This window comes from Chinchilla lanigera, unplaced genomic scaffold (genome assembly GCF_000276665.1).
Source record: "Chinchilla lanigera isolate Chin_1 unplaced genomic scaffold, ChiLan1.0 scaffold00037, whole genome shotgun sequence".
NCBI classification, from domain to species: domain Eukaryota; kingdom Metazoa; phylum Chordata; class Mammalia; order Rodentia; family Chinchillidae; genus Chinchilla; species Chinchilla lanigera.
Window position 1 is genome coordinate 14,903,765 of NW_004955438.1, and position 22,453 is coordinate 14,926,217.

A 22,453-nucleotide genomic window follows, 5' to 3' on the forward strand; every position below is an offset into this window, starting at 1 on the left:
CTTATGCCATTGGTGCAGGCAAAGATTATTGGTTCCAAAAAAAAAAAAAAAAAAAAAAAAAAAAAAAAGATTTGTATGCAAGGAAGTCTTGATTTTAACAATTCAGAAAACAACTAAAAAGTGGGCAAAATATCTGAACACATTCTTCACCAAAGACGACATACAGATGGCAAATAATCATATAGAAAGATGCTCAATTTGGCTTGTCTTTAAGGAACTATAAATTAGGACCATGAGGTAATACTACATATGTCATCAGCTTTCCATTACTGAACAAAATACCTGTGATAATCAACTTATAAAGAGGAAAACCTGAGTCAGGACAGGTGATGCATGCCTATAATCCCAGCATTTGGGAGGGTGAGGCAGAATTGTGAGTTCAAGGCCTGCTTAGGTCACATAGCGAGTTCAAGGCCAGGATAAACTACAGGAAGGGCTGGTGTCCCGTTACCCCTTTTGAAGACACCCCCCACCCCATGACCTAAAAACCTCCCACTAGGCACTACTTCTCAAGGTTCCACCATCTCCCAATAGCATCCAGCTGGGGACCAACTCTTTGACACATAGGCCTTTAGGGGACATTCACAATCCAGACTATTGAAACACACTGATGATTAGAATGGCAAACAAGAAAGAAGCAGAGCAAGAACCTTCACTCATTCATTGCCAGTGGGAGTGCAAAATAATGCAGTCATTTTGGGAAATGCTTTCATCATTTCCCACAAAGCTAAGTAGTAGAATAATCACCATCCTGTAATACAACTAAATTGAAAAGTTAGGTCCACACAAAGACTGCACTGAAGGCTTCTAGCAGCTTCGTTTATAACCTCTGAAAACTGGGAGCAACCAAGAAGTCCTTCAATAGGTGAATAAACAAATTATGGTACATCCATATAATGGAATTCAGTGATGAAGAGCTGTCAAGCCATGCAAAGATATGGAGGAAATTGAAGTGCATATTACTAAATGAAAGAAGCCAGCTTGAAAAAGCTCTCTATTATATGATCCAAAGCATATGGCTGTTGTCTGGAAATGGCAGAACTATAGAAACAGTAGGACCGGTGGTTGCCCAGGGGCTCGGGGTGAAGGCAAGGTTGAGTAGCTGAAACAGAGAGGACTTTTAGGCCAGTGAAACTACTCTGCATCCCAATGTCATGGTGGATATTTAACATTAAACACTTACCGTAATAGATAAATTTTAACTTTTTATAATAGATTTCTATTTTATAATGACGACAAAGTATACATATATGTATTGTATGTATTAATTTTTGGACATTTCTAGGCTACATGAGTCATCTGTATTTTTAAATTCTCTCAAATCTCCAAAAACAAATCTGTGTATAAACCTATGCAGTTCAACTATGTGTTGTTTAAGGGGTTGGTTGTGCACCCATAGTTGTACAACCCTGGCCAGTTTTATAATACTTTCATCACCCTCAAAAGAGATGTGATACCCAGCAGCAGTTCCCTCCCCAGTCCCCTCTGTCCCTAGTCCCTGGGCCCACTGACCTACCCTGTCTCTGCAGATTTCCCCATTCTGCACATCTTATATAAATAGAACCATATAATCCATGCGGCTTCTTTCCATTGGCTTAATGCTATAGCAAGTATATGCTCTCCATTCCTTTTTTTATTGCTGCACAATACTGCATTGGCTACCGGTAGTGTGACCGTCACACGTCTTTAACAAACCCACTGGTGTGTGGGGTGCGCTGCGCTGGGGAAAGAGACAGACTGAGTGCCCGCATCTGGTGTCAGCTGGCCGGACCTTGTGGTCAGAGATGCACGGACTTCAGAACGAGGAGGTGGACACTGTGCCGAGTTGGAACAGAGAAACTTCAAGGGATGGGGGCGCTGTCAGGACAGCCCCAGGTCTGTGCAGATGCAGAGAAAGGTGTTCCAGGGAAAGACAGGCAGCAAGGGGTGAGGGCGCAGGAGGCTAAAAAGCCAGAGTGCAAAACTTCAGATGCCAACAGAAGGAGGGAAAAGCACGAAGCCGGAAAGAACAGGAGATGTGGGCACCCCTGGGCGGGGCCAGGAGAATAAATGACAAAGTCAGGGACCAGAAATGAGTAGTTGATTCCAATTATAAATCTTTATTTTCTTAAGACTTGTCCGTTATTGCAGAATAAAATATAAAAGCAATCAAAATTGTAATATTATTTAAAAATAAATTTCCATTTGAGAGCTTACAGCCCTCTTCAATAAAATCACCTGAAGACTTTGAAAAGGTTTCAGCTTCAAATTTCTTAGAACAAAGATCTCCTCACCGGCTACAGAAGCCCCAGGGGACCTCTTGCTCTTGAAAACTAGTGGGCAAAAAAAGCTCTTAAAAAGCCAACAGGTCTTTCTCAACAGAGCTCTGTTCACTCAACTGTGGCTTCTTCAGGGCTTCACACGCACCCTGGAGACTGGGTAGGAAAGGAGGGCCAGCATCTTGTGAAAGAGGCCTGGGTGAAGCCGAGCAGCCTGACCGCATTCCCCAGTGGGCCCGAGCTGCCCAGCTTCCCACTGGTCCCATCTCCGCAGCTTCTGGATAGCACATTTTAAGGGACAGTGTCACACCTGGAGAATCATCGAGAAGGTAGCTGTTCAGTAGTAATCAAGGCACACCTCGTCCATGGACGACTTTATCCTGTTGGAGACAGGAAGGAGAACTTGGTGAGTAGGAAGATAAACACAATCCCAGCGGCAGCCGTCACTGAGGACGGATCTGCCCAACAGCGTCACCAAGAACGCAGCTGTCTCGCATTCTGTTCATAGTGTCTCACTTGCACAAATGACAGCAGCGCGCTCCCTTCTACCTCCAGAAAGACACCGGCCATTCAAAGGTTAGTGCTGTCTTACCTGTCGATCAGATACTTCTTCTCACACAGGTTGGCCAGGACGTACAAGTGTCTCAGGGCATACTCGTACTGGAAGAAAGCAAAGGACACTCAAACATCTCTGCTTACCCTGCAGTAAACCTGGGACAGCTCTCCTTCTGCAGTCACAGGGACAAAGCTTTCAGCTGGGGGCTCACAGATCCTCTCTTCCTTCTGATAATCTGGTGATACTTGCAGGGCCTCTCCCGAGAAAGATGAACACACGCAAGAGTCTACACACAGCCTGCTCTCGTGTCTCAGTCCGAACTTCCCACCTCCCCCAGAACTCTTCATTCGTTTTGGAAACCTCGTTCTGGACAGGCACATGGAGGAGGGAGGTGGGCAGTATGTGATTGCCAAGCTGGACCACTCCGCCGCATAGGACTAAAATAACCAGTGATGTTTATCTTAAGAGAATTTCAGGGAAGCTTGGGAACACCCACAGGGAAGAAGACTCATGTTAAATAATTCTTGACAGAAGGCAAGACCAGGGTGAAGCACCGTCACTGCAGTCGTCTAGCCTGCCACAGTGTGAAAGCAGCCCTAGACAAGAGACCCCTGAGCAGAGCGTGCCTGTGTCCCTGTGAAACCTGGTATTATAAAATCCGGCGAAGGGGGAAGAAGAGGGTTTGGACAGGGTTTAGTCTGCAGGCCGCAGCGTGCCCACCTTCCTCCAGCGGGATCCAGGCATCCCATAGAAATGGGCACCAGGCTCTCCAGACACCTGTCAACTCTACCTTCTGCGGAAACTTCCTTCTCCCTCCTCCTCCACTGACTTCAAGCACACACGGCAGGGAGGACTCACGGGGGACCAGCTGGGAGAGCACACATGGGGCTGACGGGAGATGGGGGGCCTGGGGGACTGCAGCAGTGTGCGAAGAACTAGGCGTCCCTGAAAGCCAGTGTTAATGGGAGTTGTCATCTGTGACTCTGGGGAACTCTCCCACCCACTGCTCTGGGGCAAGGTTTAGCCATAAACTTGGGCATCCATATTCCTCTCAGCTCCAGTGAGGACCCCTGAAGTGAGCCCACTGTTTCCACAGCACAGAGGGAGCCCCCAGAGGCTCTGAGGTTAGCCTTAGGACTCAGGTGCAGCATCGCTCCCCCTCACCGTGGACGAGTGCCAGTTGAAGCAGTGTGTGCGGAAGTGCGTCACAGCCTCCTTGTAGCAGTCGTGCTCCATGAGCGGGGCTCTCTCGGACAGAAGCGTCTCGGTCACAGCCTCAGTCCCCGCCAGCAGGAAGACGATCTTGCGTACGGACTTCTCAATGATGTGCCGAACCTGTGGAGAAACAGCTTTTCAAGATGTAGTGCAGTCAATGTAGCTTCCGGGACCCATGGAGCACTTAGACGCACGCTTAAAGACTTGTCTTCCCGCCGCGCCTCGGGGATTAAGAGACGCCAACCAATGTGTCCTGAAGAAGGCAAAAGTGTGTGCAAGGCTTCTGCGGCAGCTGTGATACCTTGCCTTCTAGGATCGCCTAGCACAGTGGAAATGTTTACAGCTAATACCCGAAACAAACTGTAGAACTCGAGCCCAGGGCAGATTGCCGCCCTATGAATGGTTCTGCGTGTTTCCTGCCGGCTCAGGAAACCATCAGTGGTTAGACAGGGGGCACAAAGGGGCTTCACTTTCCTCCCAGATGAAAAACAGCCTCCTGACAAGGACACTGCTCCACACTGACTTCCCAACCAAGTCTCTGGCTCGCCCCTCTCCAGTGGAGTTTGTGTCTTTTGGGTGAGTGTGACCACTTTCCTCTGTCAGGATCCAAGCATCCCATAGAAATGGGCACAAGGTCCATGGCGTGGGGTGCAGAGCACAATGCCAGGAGATCTAAACTGCACAGGTGCACACACGGTCCACTGTAAGTTGACCAGTATGTGGCCCAGAGCCACGGGGCCCCCGAGAGCTCTCCCACGCTCCAGAAGCCTTCTTTCCTCAGCTCTACCAGTTCTGCCAGCAGGCTCTGAGCAACACTGGGTACCGGTCAACAGCAGGCAGGGCCCTTACTCATGCACACGCCCACCTCGGCTGGGCACAGCCCTGCAAAGGGTCCTTTTGAACACTACTTACATCCAGATGTCGCTGGATCTGTTTAATGAGAGTCTTGGACTTGTTCCAGTCATTGCTGCTCATCAGTTGCCTTTTCATGATATCCAGGGGCACCTCCGGGCTCGGAATGAGGTCAAGGTGTGTGACTGGAGGCAGAGCGACCGGGGCACTAGCTTTGTGCTTTACTCCTTGAAACTGGATCACTTTCATGGCCGAGATCGACTGGAAAGACAGACGGAAACATCGGGTCAGAGCGGAGGACCAGATGTGAGGAATGGACCTGCAGCCGGAAGTGCCACGCTTGTGTCCAGGTTGGAGCTAACTAAGGTCTGGGCCCTGGAAGAATGGCAGAGCTAGGGCACACACTGGCCGGCTGGCACTCAGCTTCGGGCCCTGCGTGCCTCACAGCTTAGCACAGACTCTCTGGCCAGTGGGAGACAAATGCTGCATGCCTTTTCATCCCCCAACCAAGCAACAATCCTCTAAAAACAGTTCTAAAACTAAAACTAAAATGACACAAATATACACAAACACAAGATTTCAAAAAGATCTGTCACAGCTCCTGACACCAAATACGCCAGCGCTGAGGTGCTGCAGGAGAAAGAGAATCCCCACGCAGAAGCCACAGGACCAGGGAAATACCTGCCCTGCGGGACTTCCCCACCCTGTTCTTTTCCACACCCACTCAAACACACTGCCAGGCCCTGCATCGAGCACTCAGATGGTAGTAGCTGCCATGGAACGCAGAACCAGGTGTGCCAGGCCAGTCTTCCACACGCATGCACGCACTGTGGTGCTGCCCATGGGCACTGCTAAGGCCACAGCAGCCCCAGTCAGGCAGCCCTTATGGACTCAGATACCTGACCACCCCAGGCTCCTCTGGACATAGGTGGGGGCAGGTAAAACCTCTCTAATTTATCCAAAAGGGAAAGCAATGACCTGCGGCTCAAAATAAGGCAGGACCCAGGAAGGTCCATGGCATGGGGTACAGAGCACAATGCCAGGAGATCTGAAAGAGGCACTTCCATCTCCATAACCTGTGAGCCAGGCCAGGCTTGGGGTTTCCAGGCACGGCCTTCTCTCATGCACCCGCCAACCCTGTGTGCATCCTGACAGGTGAGGAACAGGCTCAGAGCAGTCATATCATTTGCCAACAGTCTGCACGTTTGAACCTAGGGAGGCCTGGTCCTGAGCCTGAGAAGGTCCCCAGGATGGAGTGGCCATGCGACGCAAAGCTGTCCCTCCTCAGCCACTCCTCACCTGGATCCATTTTGCTTCACCAAGAGCCAAGGTTCCAGGTGAGTCTGCCTGGAGCTCACGGAACAGGGAGTGCATGAGAGGCCACTCACCTTGTTGCCATACTGCATGACGTGGCTGGTGTTGGTGTGGGACTTCACCAGCTGGTACTGCTTGTGGAGTGTCTCCTTGCTCAGATCCTCCTGCAACAGGGAAAGCGTGAGGGCCTGCAGGGACCAGAGCCTGACCATTAAACTGCAGGTGGCTGGTGGGTCCCCCAAGGGCTCACCATGTCTGAGTCTTCCATCCAGTTGACACTGTACCAGTCACCCAGATACGTGGACCTCTTCTCGTCATAGTAGCAGGCATAGGACGACTCGCTGGGGTTGGAGGCAGTAGTTGCATAAACTATGAGGAATCAAAGGGATCTTTGAGTCACACTCTGTGCCCTGCTGGGACTACACACTGGGGTCCTTCCTTCTCCCCTGGTGAGCTTGCAGCCTGCCTGCCACCTACAGAGCACTGGGCAGGGAGGGGGGATGGGTGGGTGCAACTGTGACCAGCCTTGTCCACCAGCACAAAAATGCATCTGAAATTAGATGTGGAAGAAAAGAGAAGAAGCCAGTGACAGTCTTTTTACAGTAATAAGTAAATAAAAATTAAAAAAAAAATAAATAAATAAAAGGAATAGGAGCCAGGGATTTAGCTCAGTGGCATAAGCGCCTTCCTGGCAGGTGCAAGGTCCTGAGTTCGATTCCCAGTACAAAAAAATTAATTAGTTAATTAATTAATTAAATTTAAAAAATGGAATAGGGACATAGGTCAGTGCTACAGAACATGCACGAGCCCCTGGGTTCATTGCCAAAAAAAAAAAAAGAAAGAAAGAAAAAAAAAGAAAGAAAGAAAAAGAAAAGGCAGCAAATACTCATGCTTGAATATCCTATTATTTTGGAAGAATGTTGACAACTTTTAACAGCTCAGAAGCTGAAATATAGCTAATTTGGTTTCCAGAAAAAGAGAGAGAGAGAGTTAACATTCAACAAACATTCAGAGGTGGGCTGAGGACGTAGTTCAGAGGTAATGTGCTTGCCTAGCATGGGCGAGACCCTGGGTCCACAGTCCCATCCCAATACCACCAAAAGCAAAGCAATAATAAACTTCATTTAATTTTAAAAATGCTCAGTGGGACTAAAGCTTTAGACTAGGTGCCATTTACTCTGTTTACCCTGTCAGGCCCAGGAGCCATGGACTCTGAATTTTGCTGTATACATTATCATATAAAATATAACCCTCCAGCTCCTGGCACTACTTCTATCTCTTCCTCTCTCCCGTCATTTCACAGATGGGGACAACTGAGGTCAGCTGAAGTTGCCTGCCTGAGACCAGAGAGTCGGTGCCCGACACATGAAAAGGACCATGCTGTTTCACAGTCCACATGGCTTTGGACGAAAGTACTTTGCACAGGAATGCACCGAGAAGCTCACTCCACGTCTTCCTTCCCTGACTACTAATCCTGAAGGAACAAAGGAAGCCGGAGCTACAACACAGAGCTATGTCCACACACTAGGCTGCCCCGGGGAGGCCCTGCTATGTGGCGCACTTGCTTCCCATCAGCAGTGTCTGAAGCCCACTGATCGCCCCTGATCCCACACCTACCGTTGATGTCGTGGGGCAGGTGGTTCATCATGGAGCCGGACTCACAGGCTTCAATGTAGAACACCATCTGCCGGGCAGACGAGACAGGTGAGCCCCACCCAGCCCTGCTAATGCTCCAGGGCCCCGCCGCTCCTGCCAGCCATGCTGCAGCCTCTCACTGTGGCTTTAGGGAGACTAAAGTGGCTGTCGCCAAGGGCTATGGAAGCCACTGGACAAGGAGTCCGGTGCATTCATCACTCGCAGGGTAAAATGATCTAGTTGACACAGTGCAGGGAACATGAGGCCCTCTGGTGCTAAGGGAAACAGTCTGACCACCCCACACAGGGAGGCCATCTTTCTGTGTTATCATTTTGGACACCCTGCCCTCCACAGCTTCTATAAAGGGTGCCAGAGGGAAGAGAGGACCAACGCAGAAATAAAACAATATGGACAGCACTGTGTTCCTCCCCAACTGCCCCAAACTGGGGACAATATTAGGAACAGCCATCTCCAGTGCAGTCCCCAGACCTGTCTGTGGCAGCCCTTCCCGGAGACTGCTAGCTCCACCCCAAGGGTGAGGCCACACTAGTGAACAAGCTCACTGTGATTCAGATCCAATAGCTGAGGTCCTAGAATCACACACATTCATTGCAATCACAGGACACCACGGGTCAGTGCTACTTAGAAGGAACCCTTTTCAGAAAACTCAGGCAGCCAGGGTATGACTGGGGCTCTCCTCTCTCTGCCGCCTCCATCCTCCCGCAAGGTGGCCCCAGCTGCTGTTACCTTCTGGTACATTTGGTGCTCGTACATATAACGGATGGTCTTGTTCAGGTCCTTGACGTGGAGCTGCAAAGAAAGAACGTCAACACTCAGAACAACACATCCAGGTGAACGGGCTGGATAGGCCACCAACAGACACTCTGTAAACTCTTTCCCTGCAATCCTTACAAGTAACCATGGTGGGGGACTGGGAATTTAGCTCAGCGGCACAGCGCCTGCCTGGCAAGCACAAGGTCATGAGTTCAATTCCCAGTACCGGAAAAAAAAAAAAAAACAAAACAACACAAAACTAAACAAAAAAAAGTAACCATGGTGAACAGTAAAATCCCTGGAATGTCAGCTCAAGAAACTTCTTCACATATTACAAAGGGAAGAAAATGTGCTTCTCCAGCCCTAACTCTGTTGGGTCTAATGTGATACACCCTGACCCAAGACACCTCCCACTGCTGTGACATGTAGGGGACACCAGCTAGAAGAGATGTCCTTGATAAGACTTCGAGTTGCTATGTCCACCCCTCACCACCACAACTGCCGGACATACAAACCTATGTTGGGACATCAGAAAACACACACCACAGGTGTCATCTCAGCACAAGGCTTTGTTTTTTATTTTCCAAGTTTGTCTTTAAAATGGTAAGAAAAAAGGTCAGGGGTATAGCTCAGCAGTAGAGCACCAGCCTAGCACGTGTAAAGCCCTGGCAGGTTGATTTCCCAGCATGCACACGCACACGCACACGCACAGGCACGCGCACACGGTTCAAAGTAAAACTCACATCGTCATTAGGAAAAGCCAGTAATCCAGGTGCTCCGTGGTCAGTGAAATAAACGAACACATGATCTTGGGGACCGCTGCCAAGAGAGAAGAGAGGGGATGAGGACCGATGGCAACAGCTTCCTATTTCTATTTCCATTTCTCTGAAAAGCTGCCGTCATCAAAAAGTTAAGAAGAAGTTTGAGGATTATGGTTGCCCAACCAGGGTCAAAGAGAAACACAGGGCCCGAGGTGTGGCCTCCTCTGTCTATCTGCAAGGGTTATTCTCACGAGCCCTGGTCTAGAGCCGCAGAGTTGTACAGAGGCTGGAGAGGACGGGAGACCGTTGACCAGCAGCCTGTCACTAGCCTTGTAGGATCTGGAGAGCAGAGTGAGGGACTCACTGGGCGCACACTCGGGTCACGTGCAGGGATGTCCCTCTCCTCTCTAAGTCACAAAAGTCCAGCTCGTGCCCAGGCTTCCTTCCCTTTCTGCCTATAAGAAAACGCTACTTAATGCTTTCGGCTTCTTGTGAAAATGCTACCCAAGGAAAAAGGGAGCAATGAGAATCTCTGGCCCACAACCAGAGAGGCAAACCCTGGGGTTGGTTTTCCTCAGTGTAAATGTTTGTCCTCCCCATTGGACTGACCGGCCCCTGGAGCACAGTGGGGGCCTGCAACTCGGCCCCTGCAGGGCGTCACACCTGCCTCAGTGAGCTTCCTCTGTTGACGGAGACCACTATAAAGCAGACTACTACGAGGGATTTAACATTAACCAAGTGGCTTTTCATGTTTACTTGGGAGTTGTCTGAAGCTTAAGCACCTTGTCTGAAAATGGGCAGTCGACTCATAGTAAATAAATAAGTAAATAAACCTCTATGGGTTACTGGTCACCCTAAGGTCTGTATTGGCCTGTGAAGCTGTGACACCTCAAAGGACAAGGACAGCCACAGCTGAGGACGTCTGGCTCCAACCCCAATTAACCACATGGAGACTGCAACTGCAGGCTCCACACTCCTACAATAAATACCAACCTAAAGATAAGGTAGTTCTCCTGACTGACATAATTACTACTTGGGAAAATTTCCCCAAGGTCCTGCCAGATTCCTGCATTTTCTTGAGTATCCCCTTCCTTTGTTTGTAAACCAAATAAATACGGGCTGCCCAGAGAAGTCTTTGGCTAAACCCAGAGAATATCGAAGCTGTAAGAGAGTTAGTCCCTCCTGGAGCCCTGAAATCATTTCTATTGTCTCATTTATTTAAGCCTTTGTTGTCCACCCGCTTAGGAGATTGCGGGCCTGATCAGCCTGCAATAACTAAGGGTTATTTAACCCGATACTCAGTCATGGGCAGACCAGTGCTCCAAAGGCAGCAAAGAACAGTGGCTTAAGTGACAGGAAATATTTAAGAATAGCGAGGGAAAGCCAGGCGTGGTGGCACAGCCTGTCATTTGGCAGTCTAGGGGCTGAGGGAGGCCAAAGTAGGAGAATCACAAGTTCAAAACCATTCTGGACAACATAACAAGAACCTGTCTCAAAATAAAAAATAAGGGGCTGGGGATTTAGCTCAGCGGCAAAAAGCGCCTGCCTGGCAAGCACAAGGTCGTGAGTTCGGTTCCAGGTACCGGAGAAAAAACAAAAAAAAGAAACAAAATAAAAAATAACAAAAGGGCTGGAGATATAGTTCGGTGCAAAGTCTCTGGGTTCAATCCCTAGTATTGTCCCCAAAAAGAAGAAAAAAAGAAAAAAAAAACTGAAGGACCCGAGGTGACAGGGTTAATTCAGTACAGAAATGGGCTGTCAAGAGAAGCCAGGGAAACATCACCCCCGCGCAGCTGTCCTGGGTGAGCAGGGCGAAGCCCCTTCTGGAGCTTCTCACAACGGAACAGGAAGAAGGAACGAGTTCAAATCCTGTGCCGGGCTTCCCACCCCGGACGTTACCTCTTCAGGACTTTTCCGGACCCTTTGCCCTTCACTGCTTCTGCGTCGCCTCTCAGCACCGCAAGGAAGTTTTCTGGGGTCACATCCTGCACGGAATGAAGGCAGAATCAGAGGCCACCATCAGTCCCACCACGGCAGTTCCCAGAGCCTGCAGCAGGCCCAGGCCATGCGTCACACAGCTCGGAGAACACACCTGTGCAAGTGCCACCTTGTTTGTGGCTGAGGGTAACTCGGAGAGCCTGCCACTCCTCCTGATCACTATAGATCTGGTGGAGAACAGCAAAGTGCAACAGTAGGGAGAAGCAGCGGCAGGAGGGAGCACTCCAGAGCCACAGAGGGAGGCAGATGGGCATCCGGCTTGCTGCCTAAGAAGGTGCATCCCAAGGGCACTCACTGCTCTTACAGAGAACTTTGTAAAATTGATACCTGATCATTAAAAGCAATACACACACACACAAAAGGAAAAAAAAGTTCAATCAAAAATCCTATTACCAGCCAGGTGTGGTGGCACCTGGAAGGCTGAGGCAGGAGGATTGTTGCAAGTTTGAGGCCAGCCTGGCTACAAAGTGAGTTCAAGGCCAGCCTGAACTGCATAGCAAGACCCTATCTCAAAAAAAAAAAAGACAAAAAAAATCCTATTCCCCAGAGTCCAAACCTTGTCTCATATTAACTACATAGTAACAATCTCATTAAAATAGGACCAACTGTATTACACATATTACGTTAAATTTGATTATATTTGAATTTAAAACAAAAAATTGGGCCAGATGTGATGACACACACTGTAATCCAAGCACTAGGGAGGCTGAGGCAGGAGGATCACTAATAGACCCTGTCTCAAAAAAACCAAAGAGCTGGGGATTTAGCTCAGTGGCAAAGCGCCTGCCTGGCAAGTGCAAGGTCGTGAGTTCAATTCCTACTACCAGAAGAAGAAAAAAAAAAAAAGAAGCAAAAGCTGAAAGAAATGCTAAACTTCAAACAAATGTTTCTTTACTACAACAACTAGATCAGGATTAAATTAAACAGATTATGAAAACCATGAGACTGAGCTCATTTTGGTATTATTAAATGTGTCACTTTATATGGTATCAATCATTTGGAGGAATATGAACATTTCTGTAGGCAATATAGAATAACAATTATGCCAGGCATGCTAGCGCATGCTTGTAATCCCAGCACTCGGGAGGCTGAGGCAGGAGGTTTCCTGTGAGTTCAAGGCCAGTCTGGGCTATACAGTGAGTTTCAGGCCAGCCTGAACTACATAGTGAGACCCTGTCTTAAAAAACAAAACAAAACAAAACAAAACAAAACAAAACAAAGAATAATAATAATAATTTACAAAATCCATCTTTAGGAAAATCTTGAGATATTATGCCCTGGTTTGGGGCTGAGAAAGCTAATCATAGATAATCTATAATCAGATTAAGAGCAAGAAAATCAGGTTACTACTGAAATATCAGTCATAAAACATGCAAAGATTAGCAAGTAAATATCATTGGACTGCAATTTATTTGAAACACTCCCCCCCTTTTATCCTTTTCTGTTTTCTTTCAAAATTCTCATCATTGAGCAGTGCCTGACGGCACACACTTGCAGTCCCGACTGCTCAGGAGGTTGAGGCAGGAGGAGCACTTGAGCCCAAGGGTTTGAGGCCAGCCTGGGCAACACAGTGGGACCTTGTCTCCAAAAAATAGGACTAGGGAGGGAGCCCAGTTGCCTAGAATGCCTGAGGTCCTGGGTTCGATCCCAGCACCAAGAAACAAAAAACAAACAAAAAAAACCTCTCCTCATTTACTTCAGAAGCACTAATCCTAAGATAAACCTGAAACACTGACTAGAAATCAGTCTGTCAAGGTTCTGATTTTAGAAATACAAGAAGGAAAGAAAAATCTTCAGTGAAATGAAAACACAGCCTGCCGGCTCCAACCCCGGAGTCCACTCACATCTCCGGTGTAATCCTTCAGGACTCCCTCATATACATTCGAGCCGCCAGGCCTGTTGATCACAACACCTGGAGTGGGGTTTCTGAAAATGAAAGGACACAGTTGAAATACAAAATGTGACATATCTCTAAAATCTTTCTTCAAAATATGTCCCAGGCCTGTGAAAAAACAGTAAACGACTATCATTTGGTGAAGACATTTATCATCATCCCCTGCACGGGCATCAATGTGCCAGTGGCTTTAGCAGCAGGGGTATCTCAGGGCACCACAACCTATGAACTCTTGGCAGGACCAGGGAGGGGCAGAGCTCTAGAAATGCACGGCAGGGCCAGAAGCAGAAGTGAGCCTGACACCACACAGCATCTGGGGCAAGCTCTCACCAAGAGATCTCAGGGCAGAACTCCTTGTGGAGGAAGGACAGAAAATAAGGCTTGCACGCCAGGGCGTAGGGCTGAAGACTCAGAATGGATCCCTCGAGAGAGCAGGGAATGGGATCTCAGTAGAGGGCTAAAGGGCAGCATCCTTCAGGGGACCACAGCAGGGAGCCTGCCACGGTATCCCTGAGTTATGTTCAATGCTTAATCTGGGGCATTCCTGATGCCTCTCCTCTGGCGGGTTGTGTCTATTCTATGCCAGGCCACTGCTCTGGGTGCCACTTTTTATTTTTAATATTGTCCTTTGCCACCAAGTTCAAAGCGCTCCCTACTTACTCCTCGGAGTTGGCAATGTCGTCATACATCATCACAACAATCTGCTCATCGGGGATCCCATTTCTGTGAATGATCTGGTAGGCGTGGCACGCGTCGGCCTGGAAGGAAGGATTTAGTGAGGTTTTGGGCGCCACCACTGCTGGGAGGAGGCCCGTGTGGAGTTCTGGATGTAGGTCTCAAAAATAGAACAATTAAGAATGAAGATGAGCCAACAGGTTAAAAGGTTAGCAGTTACTGGGCGCAGTGGCACACTTCTGTAATCCCAGCACTCGGGAAGCTGAGGCAGGAGCACTGGTGTGAGTTCGAGGCCAGCCTGGGCCACATAGTGAGTTCAAAGTCAGCCTGCACTACACAGTGAGACCCTGCTTCAACAAATAAATAAGCACAAGGTCAGCAGCTGCTGGACATGAGGGCACACACCTGTCAACTCAGCCACTTGGGAGACTGAGGCAGGAATCCAACCTGGCTATGTAGCAAGGCCTTGTCCCACAATAAAAGCAATTATCTATAACTAGTAAGAGATCGTTAAAGAAAAAAAGCTTAGCAGCTAATTTCACATCACCCAGGATTCTTTTCTGGTCCAAGTAATTTTGGGTCTGCTATCGTCACTGTTCAGGAAACACAATGAAAACTCAAAAGTTCACCTCAGGTCAGGCGTGGTGGCACACATCTGTAATCCCAGCGGTCAGCAGGCCGAGGGAGGAGGGATGGAGTTTGAGGCCACTCTGAGCTACACGGCAAATTCCAGCCCAGCCTGGACTACAAAGAAAGACCCTGCACCCTCAAAAAAAGTTCAGCTCAGGAACTGGAATGAGAAATTTTTTTTAACCTCCAGTTAAAAAAAAAAATAAGAGAATAGGGAATATTAGGGGCTGTGGACAACTTCCATTATACAACTCCCCGCCCACGCAGGGGTAAGGCATGCTGTTTCCTTGTTTCAGATGACCTGCACCGCTCTTCATGACATGGAAATCACTTGAGGACAGAAGGGGAAATGCTGCCTGTAAGTTTCTCTGCCGCTAATTCTGTCTTTCCTGGAACAAGATCTGCAAGAGCAGGAAGGGACGACGAGCAGCCACCTGCCCAGGGTAGACTCAGCCTCTAAACATCGCATCCCCAACGGTGCTCAGCACCGTGAGCCCTGTCAGCACTGAGCTGGCTTCTTCTGTAGACGCACAGCCAGTGCCCTTGGGTCACGGTGCTCAGCATGCAGGGGCTGAATGCGGAACGGGCAGGTCCAGGGCCTCCAGAGCTAGACGGGAGGATGAGTGACTCACCGGGAAAGCAAACGCATCCTCGGTTTTTGTCCCGCATCCAGCCCTGGGCTAAGGCTCCCCCACCATCTCTTTTCCTCTCACAGAGCCTGGGGGTGAAGGTCACCACCCCTCTTACAGATGGAAAGGGCAGTTTAGGGAGGGGAAGGGAGGGGAGGGGAGGAGGGGAAGGGAGGGGAGGCAACGCAGCTCACATTCTGCCTCTGCACCTGGACAGGGATTCAGGAAGGGGCGACAGAGAAATTATAGAGTTGCAAAGGCCCAGGGAGAGGATGAGGGGCTCAAAGTCTAAAAAAGATAGTTTTTAAATCATCACCAAGTATTTTCTACAAAGTCAGGCATTGCTTAATGACGGGGACATGGTCTGAGGTGCGTGTCATCAGCTGCTTCTGTTGTGTACAGTAGAAGGGCTACCATGGAACTAGGCTACCATGGAACTAGCCTACCGTGGAACTAGGCTACCATGGAACTAGGCAACCTGATTTTTTCTGTCCTTCCTTCCTTCTTTCTCTTTAAGGTAATAAAGATCGGGCCTTATGTACGCTTTAGTGCATCACACACCATTAAGCCAGGTGTTGTGGTCCGCTGCGCTGGTGCCCTCCCCACAGTCCATGCACTGCTGGGAGCCCTCAGTGCCACCTCGACAGGCAGGTGCTTTTATCCCCATTTTAAAGTGGGCAGCAAGATGTGAACCCAGTCCACCCGCCAACACTCCTGTGCCCCTTCCTCACATACTGGGGTCTCCAAGTCAGCCTGCGGCTCTCCCCAGGGCCCTTGGGGGATACTCAGCTGCCCTGTTCACTTGACGGAGGAGGGCTGGAGTAGGGCTTCTCTGTGGAAGTGAAGGTCCAGCCCGCTTCCACTTGGAAAGTGTGACAAAAGGCCATCTGAGGTTCTTTCTGTGGACGCATATGACCTATGTGCATTTTTCCCCGTAAGCAGAGAGCCTGTGCTGCTGAGTATACTAAAACCGGAGCCACTCAGCAAAGATTACCACGAGCCCTGTGCAAGGATGACATGCAAATCCATGAAGCATTCTGTATTAAAAAAAAAAAAAAAAAAAGCAGAAAGTCCACGTGAGGCGATGCCAGTGCGGTATTGAGCAAGGCTGGAATGCAGGGCAGAGATTGCCTTGACTCAGCGGCTTTCAGAGCTAGTGATAGGAGTTCTGCCTAAGGCATCCCATGACTCCCCATGCAGCTGCTGCCCTCCCTGTCCCTGGCCCACATGGCCAACTGAACATTGGACAAGGCAACTACCGGGGCACAGGCCACCTGCAGCAGGCCCATTCCAGTCACAGGGAGGGGCCCCTCCCCACCCAGGTCTACACAACTCCTCTCTCAACTCGCCCATGTCCTGGGCATGCAGAGGCCACGCCCAGGGCTGGGGCTTTGCAGGGTCCTGGCTGAGCCCCCCCCCACCCCAGAGCGAGAGCTGTGGTGCTCCCACTAACACAGCAGGTAGGCAGAGAACAGCAGGACGCTCAAAGTCTGTGCGAGTCAAAGCCGCTTCTTTCCGGACATGCGCTGCCTCCTAACGGCCCCGCCCACCCTGGCTGGGCCCAGCACCCTGCTCAGGCCTTCACGCCATGTCCTCCCTAACAGCACACAGTACAGCTGTTGGAGGACCACACAGTTGGCTCGTCTGTCCCCTCCCTCACCGCAGTCCGCCAGCCTCCAACCGGCCTCGGCCCACGAAGCCTCAAATATTTACTGCTTGGTCCTTCAAGAGCAGACAGCAGTGGGGAGGCTCTGATATGGGGGCGGGGACCAGGCAGGGCCCTGCACAGTGTGGAGCCGTGTGAGGCGGGGGCCAGTAGGACTCCTCTGTTCAGCTCTATGTGAAGGATTCTGTTAAGAAAATATGTTGGGTGGTCCACAGGTCCTGGCACACCTCACTATGCCCACACCTCAGACTTTCCAGCGCCCCCCTCCCACTCCTAACCCCCTCCACCCTCCGATCAAGCATAGTTCCTGGAACTGGAGCCCTCACTGTCCTTGCATGCCCTTTTGTCATCTTCCTTTCTATCAGAGTCAGAGCTTCCCTGAGTCAGAGCTGATTTCAACAGTGACAACATGTGACGCAATTCTGGCCTGGCAGACTCGGGGTGAAGTCCTAGAAAAGGGTTTATAATCTGATCGACAGCAGAGCATTAAGATACACAGCCCGCCTCTTTTGAGTTTTGTTTGCTAGGCTGCGACACCTGAGCTGCTGCAGCAATCTTAAGGCCATGAGGAGGGCTTATCGGAAGACACATCATCAATACAATGCTGGGGGTGTGGAAAACTGGGAAGGACCTCAGTTTCAGACAATGGGGCTTAAGTGCTTAACTGGCCCACCCGGAAGTCTCCCCATTCCTTGGTCTTCAAGCCACTGAGGTGTTCTGTAGTCATGGGCACTTGAAGGCGCCCTATCGTGTTGGCCACTTCTTCACTGTGACTTTGCTGCTCCCAGCCCAAGCTCCACCCTTTCGCTGCTTCTGCCGTCCTCATGCCACCCTCAAGCCTGTCCTCCGTGAAGCCCTCTGCGCTCCAACCCTTCCCCTGCACCTGGACCTGGCCTGTGGGAACCACACAGGAACCCACCTCTCTCCACAGTGGGTTCGAGCACATGTACACCTGCCTTCGGGAGCTGCGGGCCGCCGACCAGTCCCACAGCTCCTATACCCACCCACACCCCACGCTCCCCCTGCAAATCCAGGGCGTCCAGGCAAAAAGTGTTCAGGTAAATGCCTAGTGTGTCAAGTCTGTCTTCACACCAGGGAGCCACCATGCTGCAATTCCACTATGTGACGCCAGCAACTGCTGATGTGAGCAGTATAAATAACTGCTTTTCTTTTTTTTTTTTTATAACTGCTTTTTTTTTCGCTCATTTCTTTTTTCTAATTTTCCCATTAAAAAAAAAACTTGAATGTGTTGGGGTTTTTAATAAAAGAGAAAAGGAACTATTTTTAAAGCATGAACTGTGGCACCACACTGCCTGAGTTCAAACCCCAGCTCCACCTCTTACCAGCTGTGTGACTATAGCCGAGTTACTCAGCCTCTGTGCACGTCAGTTTCACCCACACCAGGACCCGTCCATCCTCCTGAAATGGCTAAGGATTGAGATAACACAAGCTACATGCTCAGTCAGAGGCAGCAGGAGGTCAGCACGGGTTCCCTGCATCATCAGCACCTCGGGCCAGGCACACGAGGACCAAGGGAAGACACTTCCTCTTAGTTCTGCTCCTGGGTCACTTCCCACTGCTCAGCTCCTCTGGGTACATCCTGGGATCACACCTCACCTCCCAAGCGCCTGTGCCTACTTCCTGGCCCTGACCTATCCTAGCTGGGCCCTAGACCATCACCAGGTCTGCCTGTTTCCCACCCCGGCCCCAGGCCACCAGTATATAGCAGTCTGCTGACCCTGGACCCTGCCATCAGGTACCTGGAGGCAGAATGTCCTACCGGCACACCAGAACCCACCCCCTCTGCTATCTGTCCAGAGTGCAAAATATAAATCTAACTTGGTCGAGATAAAATAAGTCTAAAATAGCCACCATAGAGCAGAGAAAAATGCTTGGCAACAACCACGACGGTGCCCAGCATGTTAACCTTCCCTGAACAAAAGAAACCATTGGGAGTGGGTGTCGTATTAATCCAAGGAAGATGGAAACCTCCACCAGCATGTCAGGTCCTATGGTGCTGAGGAAGTACATGTTGGCGGCTGGCTGGGAGTAGACACGGGCCAGCAGAGACCCAGGCTGCGGTCAGGAAGACACGGCACACAGTTCATCTCTACATGGTCTCAATGCCACCATCCTCTCCTATTTAGGGACAAAGAGTTTAGTCTGTGGCCACTATATTTGCCCCATTCCCTTTTTTCTTATTCAATAAACACCATAAAAGAAAAGGTTCTGAGAGCCAAGGGTAATTGGATAAGTTCTACTTAATAATGTTGAACTAATATATTATTATACAGTAGGCTGAAAAAAACCACAGCCGCCAATGAACCAGGGTGTTCACGAGACTTAAAACTAACTAGCTGCCTCATGGTTGGGGAGGGAGGGAAGACTGAGGCAAACAGCCAGAGACTCTGGTGACTTCTCTTGCAGTGGTGGTTAGGTACTAAAAGGACAGGGATCATTTTGCCACGATAACAACTTTTTAATCAAGTTAAATTTCCGGTTTGGCTAACACACAGAAATCACTCAAGGAATGAGTCATAACTTCAGCTAAATCAGCCCCCTCTGTGTTTAACAGATATGAAACAGATATAAAAATAAACATCCTGTGGGAAAGTGTACCTGCCCCAGTTCTGAGGTGACAGACAGCACCAACAGGCGCAGGGACACAGGCTCTGTCCCTGAGCCATCCAAGCATGGGCCACTGGCCATGGCACTGGGAACGTGGCTAGTCTGACCAGAGATACAGCTCGAGGGCATCACACACTGGGTTCCAGGGACTTAGCACCAAAAAGAATGCAAGTTATCTCACTATCAGTCTTTGCAGTGATTACACTTGAAATGATAACAGCTTGGACATACTTGTTTAAGTAAGATACTAATTCACCCTGTGCTTTTAGCTTTTAAAATGTAGCTACTAGAAAATTCCCCAGGACCCACCCTCCATCCAATCGTTCTTAAAGAGGGTCTGAGAGGCGGAGCTACCGCACGCAGCCCCGCCACAGGTGGCGTTTCCTCTCTTCGCTGTCAGGACTACCGCTGATATGAGCAGTCGTGAAGCACCTGTGTGGACATGTTTTCACTTCTCTTGGGTATATTCCTAGGAGAGGAACTGCTGCCTCACAGTCCCTTTGGGGCAGGTCTGACAGATCCTCAAACAGGTAAATGGGGGCACAAGGGCGAGGACAGCAGACAGCCACGTTGCGGAGAGCAGAGGGGTCTGGTGTGCACATGCCAGAGCCCAGGGCTTCAGTCCCATCTGCCTCTGCTTGCTCTATGGCCTTGGGCAGGTCACCTCCTCTCGCTAGGCCTCGGTCTCCTTATCTATAAATGAAGATGTCAGACCAGCGGTATAGCCCGTATGATGCTTGTCCCCATGTCACTCAGCAACATCTGGAGGAATCTTGGGTTGTTACAGTTGTGCGATGCCACTGCTACCTAAGAGACCAAGGATGCTGCAGACATCCCTCAACGCTCAACAGCCCCAGCAACAGTCACCTGGCCCGAGTGCCAAGAGTGCCCCAGCTCAGAAACCCTGTCTTAGACTAAGGTGACCTCACAGGAATTTTAGAGGAGCTACCAAAGGGTTTCTCAAAATGGCCATACAGTTTGATAAGCCCCCTCATAACATGTGAGGTCCAATTTCTTCACATCCTTGCCAGCCTAACCCGTGTGTAAATGATTTCTCAGAAGATCTTTCCTACTGACAATATCCAGGGTTGTCTACAGATGCCAGTGTCATAAGGGAAAAAGAGTCATTTCCTTACCTGGTGCCTGTAATTGTACCAGCCGTTGGAGCCTGCGACAATCACCACCCAGTGCTTGCCGCCATCCTGGGGGTCGTCATCTACACTGGTGGGCTGAGCGCCGGAGCCCAGGACCAGGCTGAGTAGTGCAGCTACTTTCCAGAGCATTCTGTACCGTGGAGTCCAACTGCAGACATCAGAGGAGCACACGGCAGAGTCAATGAAAAAGCACGAACAGGTGAACACTGTCGCCCTCGAAATAACCATCACAGTCAATGTGCCAAAAACACAGGATGAAGCGTGCCGAGGAAAACCACAAAGACATAGAGGAGTTGTGTTTTTGCTGTGCTGTCCCTTCTTCTCTGTGGACAAAAGCGACTGTCCCTGTCCCTATCCCCCTAACTTCTCTGCAAGTGGAAGGTTTGTCCAGAAAGTGCTTTTAGCCCTTTGAAAATTTTTGTCACAACCCAACATACAGCAGATACAACTCATCAACATAATTCACTGTGTTGGCAAAACTTTATCATGTACTATAAACTGTGTATAAGAAAAATACACATGTAATACAAACTGGGCAAAAAAGTGAAAAGCAAACAAAATTTTCATAGTAGTTATTTAATAAAAATTTACTGGTGAGTGGGATTAAGGGTGATCTTCGTACATGCCTCTTTATTACAATTAATGGATATTGTTATAAGGCCTATAAACATTCAATACATGTTCAATATTAATGTCAATGGGCAATTTAAGCTTCTGTGTGAACTGTGCTAATAGGTGCACTAAATTTTTATTCGAGGCTTTGATTAACATAGAACTTGTACACATGCTCCATGCAACAGGCAAGGGGAATAGTGTCGCCTTGCCTCAAAGAAAAGGGGACGTTAGAAAGCAGGTGACCTGCCCTTTGTCTGTGTAGAGCCAACGTTGGCCAGAGATCGGAGCCAGGCCTTCAGAATTCCTGGCCCAGCACTTTCTGCTATGTGGCTCTGTGCCTCAAGACTTTATTCTTAACAACATGTGTGCCCTATTTTATACTTTAATGCCGAAACTTTGTTTCTTTTTCAAGATGGATCTTGAACTTTTCTGTTCAAATAAATGATCCTCCTGCCTCAGCCTTCAAGCAGCTGGGACTATAGGCACCACGCCACCATGCCCAGTCAATGTTAAAACTTTAAATGAACATTTTTTAAGTGCAAAAGGCAGGAACGAGGCTGATCCTAGACACCTCGCATTACACAAGAGCAGACCCTCTTCTGTACTCTGATTGTGTTATTCTAAAACAATTCCCTCTGGTGACAAAAAACACAGGTAAAGCAAGGGTCTGTGATAAGAGAGAGAACAGTCTTTGAGACCTCTGCCTCCAGCGCCACTAGGCAAGCAGGCCGGCACGTGTCCAGCCACTCATTCATCACCTGACAGCCAAAGTCCCCTGGACACCTGCCCAGCCAGACAGTGTGCTAGGCGCTGGGAACTCAGTAAGAGAGACAGGAAGCAAGCCTCTGCCTTCACGGAGCATTCAGCCAGCTAAGGACGATCACTTCCAAGCTGAGGAAGCACCCAGCACTCTGTCCCTAGCACTCTGAACAGCGCAGCAAGGCTTAAAGAAATGAGCACACCTTAGACCAGGGCTTCCCAGAGTGTACCCAGTTCCCCCGGGGATCTGGTTAGGATGAGCCTGTGTTTCTTACAAGTTCTCAGTGACACAGATGCTGCCCTCCTCAGACTGCACTTCACTGCAGATACCTCTGCATTCACCCCTCGGGCTCTTGTCCTCCTTAGCCCGAAGCCTGGCACGCACCTGGGCCAACACACTGTGCTGCCCTTTGCTGTGGGATGTTTCCCACCTGAATTAA

The 22,453-nt window shown here is 49.5% G+C and overlaps 1 protein-coding gene across 1 annotated transcript in view; it reads right to left on the reverse strand.

Moving 5' to 3' along the window:
* Positions 1 to 2,091: 2,091 nt before the first annotated feature.
* The window catches only part of Lgmn (legumain), a 32,867-nt gene continuing 12,505 nt past the window's right edge, over positions 2,092 to 22,453 (reverse strand). The window contains exons 2-14 of the mRNA XM_005390332.2: positions 20,622 to 20,787; positions 13,918 to 14,015; positions 13,208 to 13,289; positions 11,265 to 11,350; positions 9,348 to 9,423; positions 8,578 to 8,640; positions 7,813 to 7,879; positions 6,446 to 6,564; positions 6,270 to 6,359; positions 4,942 to 5,142; positions 3,979 to 4,149; positions 2,851 to 2,918; positions 2,092 to 2,638 (exon numbers count right to left, since the gene is read on the reverse strand). Of these exons, the coding sequence (XP_005390389.1) occupies positions 2,596 to 2,638; positions 2,851 to 2,918; positions 3,979 to 4,149; positions 4,942 to 5,142; positions 6,270 to 6,359; positions 6,446 to 6,564; positions 7,813 to 7,879; positions 8,578 to 8,640; positions 9,348 to 9,423; positions 11,265 to 11,350; positions 13,208 to 13,289; positions 13,918 to 14,015; positions 20,622 to 20,768 (1,311 nt within the window). The 5' untranslated portion in view covers positions 20,769 to 20,787 and the 3' untranslated portion in view covers positions 2,092 to 2,595. The remainder of the gene's footprint in view (positions 2,639 to 2,850; positions 2,919 to 3,978; positions 4,150 to 4,941; positions 5,143 to 6,269; positions 6,360 to 6,445; positions 6,565 to 7,812; positions 7,880 to 8,577; positions 8,641 to 9,347; positions 9,424 to 11,264; positions 11,351 to 13,207; positions 13,290 to 13,917; positions 14,016 to 20,621; positions 20,788 to 22,453) is intronic.